The 6,832-nt window shown below is 42.4% G+C and overlaps 1 protein-coding gene across 1 annotated transcript in view; it reads right to left on the bottom strand.

Moving 5' to 3' along the window:
* LOC139025723 (uncharacterized) overlaps nt 1-2,050 on the bottom strand; it is a 16,303-nt gene extending 14,253 nt beyond the window's left edge. Inside the window, exon 1 of the mRNA XM_070440913.1 lies at nt 1,981-2,050. Within this exon, the coding sequence (XP_070297014.1) occupies nt 1,981-2,050 (70 nt within the window). The remainder of the gene's footprint in view (nt 1-1,980) is intronic.
* Between the last annotated feature and the right edge of the window lie 4,782 nt (nt 2,051-6,832).

Here is a 6,832-nt window from a genome sequence, read left to right as displayed (position 1 = left end):
CCTTGTTGCACCTCATGTCCTACTTCACAACCTCATAACAATCCCCATGTTAAACACTAAAACCCTCATGTTACCACTAAAACCTCAGCACTAAACCCCGTTACTATTATGTTACAAACACTAAAACCCTCATGTACCAACACTAATAAACCTCATTCCCCTAACTCTGTTACACACCTAAAACCCTCATGTTACACACTAAACCCTCATGTTAACACACTAAACCCTCATTACAATACGCTCATTTACACACTAATGCACCTCATGTTCATGGATAAGATGGGATTCATTGGGGACACTTTATTTATTTAAATTTTAGAACCCAATCACCATAAGTGTGACAGAGTGACAGCATCGAATTCGAAAAAAGGTCACACACAGTCCTTTTAATTGGTTTTTAATGATAAAGAAGACTAAAACTCAGAGTCTTTGCCTTGTCTTTGTGTTTTGAGGGCAAAGTAGTGAGCCGATATTATTAGCTTCAGAAAGAGCTAGATTGTATATTTTTTTTAGGGATTTGGATTAAAATTTAATTGACTGAAGAGTATCTTATAACTCAGTTTAAGATGGTCCCCAACTCAATGTGAAGTTTATCTTTGACTCAATTTTAATGACACTAGCAATTTAATTAGCGGATACTTGCAATAATGGGTTTTTAGAAAATTATATTCTTACAATGTTCTTTTTTTTTTTTTTTTTACACACCACTAAAGACAGATAAAGAAGACAAAAGACAGTGTGATATTTGTGTTGAATAAATGTACTTTAGTTTTGTGAGTTCTTTTTTTTTGCTGTTTTGGTTTTTGCTTCTGTCTAAGTCTCTGATTTGGGTTGACTGACATCGTCTGGACTGACTGTCTGATTGACTTGGTCTGTTTGACTGTCTGATTGGACTGACTGTTTGACTGTCGATTGACTGTCTGACTGAATGTCTGACTGTTTTACCTGTCTGATTGACTGACTGTGCTGACTGACTGTCTGACTGTCCTGATTTGGACTGTCTGAACTGTCTGATTGACTTGTCTGACTGGTCTGATTGAACTGTCTGACTGTCTGATTGCTGTCTGAATTGACTGTCTGGACTGTTTACCTGTTCTGTTTGACTGTCTGAATTGACTGTCTGACTTTTTAGTGGTCTGCCTGTTTTACCTGCTGATTTGACTGTCGTCCTGTTCTAAATGGTGGAGCTGAAGCGTGGTACAGACACACAGACAGGAAGATTATAGGAAACGGGATATCAGACATTGGGTCTGTATATAACTAACCAGGAGGGTCTATATCAGAATCAGACTACTAGGATGTAGTCTCTAGCTTGTCTTGGATGTAGTCTCTAGCTCTTGTAGTCTAGGATGTAGTCTCTAGCTGTAGTCTAGGATGTAGTCTCTAGCTCGTGTAGTCTAGGATGTAGTCTCTTAGCTTGTAGTCTTAGGCATGTGTTTAGTGTGTAACATGAGGGTTTAGTGTGTAACATGAGGGTTTAGTGTGTAATATGAGGGTTTAGTGTGTAACATGAGGGTTTAGTGTGTAAAAGGGAGTGTTACACTTCATTTCATTTGACTCAAGTATACATCGTTCTTTTTTTTCTCTCCCAGTTTATTAAGTACAGATCTACGGTATGTCCATTGAAGCTATAACAGGATGGTCAATAATATTAGTGATAGATAGAAATATCGCCATATCATCTGAAATAGATAGAAAATTATACTTCCCCCCCCCACCCTTCTCCAGCGTCAAAAAGATCCAGCCAAGACCATTCTATGTCTTCAGATGTCGGCCCTCTGATTCACTTCGGCCCTTTCAACCGCCGATATAACGGAACAACTTCTAGACATTCCCTTGAGATGCTATCAGGCCCTGGATATGAAGTGTTCTGGGTGTCTGGCTCCTTTTTGGACTTTGGGTAGAAAGCCTTACTTCATCACACACTTGATTACAGATCAATAGTTATAGTCGGTCTGTTCTAATCAAGGAGTTGATTACCGGGATCATAGGACGACAGAAGACCAGAGTTGTCTTTCATGATTTTCTCTTTATCATTGATAAAGCCCATTACTTTAAGAGTAGTGGGGGACTGGTATGAGTTTCTGCAGCCCAATCTATCTGCTCYAGTCTCTGTTGAAGTGTTCTGAAGTGTGTTATCTTTGTACGAGGCCTCTGAAGGCCCTTTGATTAAGGACGTTAGCTAGTGATCAGAAAGTAACCGGTTCGTATGGAAAGTTAGAACATAATACGGTTTATGATTGTCTCTCGAGTCACGATATGGAGACACTTTCTCTGTGGAGGCCACTTCTATACATTCACTATCATTCACTGTCTCTATCTGCTCAAAACCAAGTCTCTTTCAGCTCAAAACTGAGTCTCTATCTGCTCAAAACCGAGTCTCTATCTGCTCAAAACGAAGTCTCTTTCAGCTCAAAACCCTGAGTCTCTATCTTGCTCAAAACTGAGTCTCTATCTGCTCAAAACGCGAGTCTCTATCTGCTCAAAACCGAGTCTCTATCTGCTCAAAACCGAGTCTCTATCTGCTCAAACCGAGTCTCTATCTGCTCAAAACCGAGTCTCTTTCAGCTCAAACCCCGAGTCTCTATCTGCTCAAAACCGAGTCTCTATCTGCTCAAAACCAAGTCTCTATCTGCTCAAAACCGAGTCTCTATCAGCTCAAACCTAGTCTCTATCTGCTCAAAAACCGAGTCTCTATCTGCTCAAAACCGAGTCTCTATCTGCTCAAAACTGAGTCTCTATCTGCTCAAAAACCGAGTCTCTATCTGCTCAAAACCGAGTCTCTATCTGCTCAAAACCGAGTCTCTATCTGCTCAAAACCGAGTCTCTATCTGCTCAAAACCGAGTCTCTATCTGCTCAAAACCGAGTCTCTATCTGCTCAAAACTAGTCTCTATCTGCTAAAACTGAGTCTCTATCGCTCAAAACCGAGTCTCTTTCAGCTCAAAACCGAGTCTCTTTCAACTCAAAACCGAGTCTCTATAGCTCAAACCGAGTCTCTATCTGCTCAAAACCGAGTCCTCTATCTGCTCAAAACCGAGTCTCTATCTGCTCAAAACCGAGTCTCTATCTGCTCAAACAGAGTCTCTATCTGCCAAAACCGAGTCTCTATCTGCTCAAAACCGAGTCTCTATCTGCTCAAAACCGAGTCTCTATCTGCTCAAAACCGAGTCTCTTTCAGCTCAAAACCGAGTCTCTATCTGCTCAAAACCGAGTCTCTATCTGCTCAAAACCGAGTCTCTTATCTGCTCAAAACCGAGTCTCTATCTGCTCAAAACCGAGTCTCTTTCAGCTCAAAACCGAGTCTCTTTCAGCTCAAAACCGAGTCTCTATCTGCTCAAAACCGAGTCTCTATCTGCCAAAACGAGTCTCTATCTGCTCAAAACTGAGTCTCTATCTGCTCAAAACCGAGTCTCTATTGCTCAAAACCGAGTCTCTATCTGCTCAAAACCGAGTCTCTATCTGCTCAAAAACCGAGTCTCTATCTGCTCAAAACTGAGTCTCTATCTGCTCAAAAACCGAGTCTCTATCTGCTCAAAACCGAGTCTCTATCTGCTCAAAAACCGAGTCTCTATCTGCTCAAAACCGAGTCCTCTATCAGCTCAAACCGAGTCTCTATCTCTCAAAACCGAGTCTCTATCTGCTCAAAACCGAGTCTCTATCTGCTCAAAACCGAGTCTCTATCTGCTAAACCGAGTCTCTTTCAGCTCAAACCGAGTCTCTATCTGCTCAAACCGAGTCTCTATCTGCTCAAAACCGAGTCTCTATCTGCTCAAAACCGAGTCTCTATCTGCTCAAAACCGAGTCTCTTTCAGCTCAAAACCGAGTCTCTATCTGCTCAAAACCGAGTCTCTATCTGCTCAAAACCGAGTTCTCTATCTGCTCAAAACCGAGTCTCTATCTTGCTCAAACGAGTCTCTATCTGCTCAAAACTGAGTCTCTATCTGCTCAAAACCAAGTCTCTATCTGCTCAAAACCGAGTCTCTTTCAGCTCAAAACCGAGTCTCTATCTGCTCAAACCGAGTCTCATATCTGCTCAAAACGAGTCTCTATCTGCTCAAAACTGAGTCTCTATCTGCTCAAAACCGAGACTCTTTCAGCTCAAAACCAAGTCTCTTTCAGCTCAAACCGAGTCTCTTTCAGCTCAAAACCGAGTCTCTATCAGCTCAAAACCGAGTCTCTATCTGCTCAACACCCAGTCTCTATCTGCTCAAACAAGTCTCTTTCAGCTCAAAACCGAGTCTCTTTCAGCTCAAAACCAAGTCTCTATCTGCTCAAAACCCAGTCTTATCTGCTCAAAACCAAGTCTCTTTCAGCTCAAAACCAAGTCTCTTTCAGCTCAAAACGAGTCTCTTTCAGCTCAAAACCAAGTCTCTATCAGCTCAAAACCGAGTCTCTATCTGCTCAAAACCCAGTCTCTATCTGCTCAAAACCCAGTCTCTTTCAGTCAAAACCGAGTCTCTTTCAGCTCATACCAAGTCTCTATCTGCTCAAAACCATGTACTGTAACACGTGTAGCAATAAGACCAGACAGTCAGACCTGTGGATGAACCAGTCTAACCCCACCTCCTCTCCTCCTCTACCCCAGGGCGGTGTGCCAGCTGTGGGGATAATGTGGTGGGTGAGGGTACCGGCTGTACCGCCATGGACCAGGTCTTCCACGTGGACTGCTTCATCTGCATGACCTGCAGTGGCAGGCTGCGGCGTAAACCCTTCTACGCCGTGGAGAAGAAGGCCTACTGCGAGCCCTGCTACATCGTGAGTCTCAGCCCATCTGTACACAACCACACACCACACACAACACACACACACACACACACACACAACACACACACACACACACACACACACACCACACACACACACACACACACAGACACAGACACAGACACTGCACACACAGACACACAGTGTGTAAATGTTCTCCTGAGCCCTGCTACATTGTGAGTCTCGACCCATCCACCAATTTATTTCATCCCTTTACTTGTTGTACCCTGCACCTGTAAGTAACGTGGTGCTGTTTCACGTCACACATCCAGAATGCTCTCTGTCTTTCTGCCATCCAGAAGAACCAAACAGAAATAGTTGCTGTCATGACTCCTCTGAGTTAGAACAGAGAGTTGTCATGACTCCTCCTGAACACCACCACCTCCTCTGAGTTAGAACAGAGAGTTGTCATGACTCCTCCTGAACATCACCACCTCCTCTGAGTTAGAACATAGAGTTGTCATGACTCCTCGAACACCACCACCTCCTCTGAGTTAGAACAGAGAGTTGGCATGACTCCTCCTGAACATCAACACCTAGAACAGAGAGAGTTCTGCACGTGCTCTGAGAATGGAATACCTTCCCGGCCCTGCAACTGTTGACCAAGATTATAAGCCTTACTCATGTCGGCCTCGGAGAGCGAGATCACCCAGTCCTCTGGGTCAGCGGGGCCCTCGTGCACAGCTTGGTGTTGTTTTTTGTCAAAGTGTGCATAAAATTCATTGAGTTTGTCTGGTAGAGAGGTAACGTTAGGTAGATCACAGCGGGGTCTTCCTTTGTAATCCGTAATGGACTGTAGCCCTTGCCACATGTGATGCCACCTTGTATATATCAAAAATATATAAGTATAAACAACAATGCAATATTACAAACACAAATAAACAGAAACAACACAGCCTCCATACTCATACACCATAACCTCAATAACACCATACCTCATACACCATACACCATACCTCATACACCATACCTCATACACCATACCTCATACACCATACTCATACACCATACCACATACCTCATACACCATAACCTCATACACCATACACCATACCTCATACACCATACCTCATACACCATACCTCATACACCATACATCATACACCATACCTCATACACCATACATCATGCACCATAACTCATACACCGTACCGCATACACCATACCTCATACACCATACCTCATACATCATACACCATACCTCATACACCATACATCATACACCATACCTCATACACCATACACCATAACCTCATACACCATACATCATACACCATACCTCATACACCCTACATATACTCATACACCATACATCATACCTCATACACTATACCTCATACACCATACATCATACACCATACCTCATACACCATACATCATACACCATAACTCATACACCATACCTCATACAAAATACAGCATACATCATACTTCATACACTACCTCATATACCATACTTCATACACCATACCTCATACAAAATACAGCATACATCATACTTCATACACTACCATATCACCATACTTCATACACCATACATTATACCTCATACACTATACCTCATAACTCATACACCATACATCCCATACCTCATACCCATAACTCATACACCATACATCATACACCATAACTCATACACCATACCTCATACAAAATACAGCATACATCAATCTTCATACACTACCTCATACACCAATCATTCATACACATACCTCATACAAATCACATACATCATACTTCTACCTACCTATACACCTTTTCCATACATTATACCTCATATATCATACACCATACATCATGCCATACCTCATACACCATGCTCATACACCATGCCTCAAACACTACACATACATCATACACCATTACCTCATACACCATACCTCATACACCATACCTCATACCATACATCATACACCATACCTTCATACACCATACATCATACACCATACCTCATACACCATACCTCATACACCATACTCATACATACAGTACACCATGCCTCATACACCTACCTCATACATCATATCATACACCATACCTCATACAGTACACCATGCCTCATACAC

This window comes from Salvelinus sp. IW2-2015, unplaced genomic scaffold (genome assembly GCF_002910315.2).
Source record: "Salvelinus sp. IW2-2015 unplaced genomic scaffold, ASM291031v2 Un_scaffold3160, whole genome shotgun sequence".
Taxonomy (NCBI): Eukaryota; Metazoa; Chordata; class Actinopteri; order Salmoniformes; family Salmonidae; genus Salvelinus; species Salvelinus sp. IW2-2015.
Note: the sequence above shows the minus strand (reverse complement) of the source record. Positions and strands in the feature narration are given on the sequence as shown.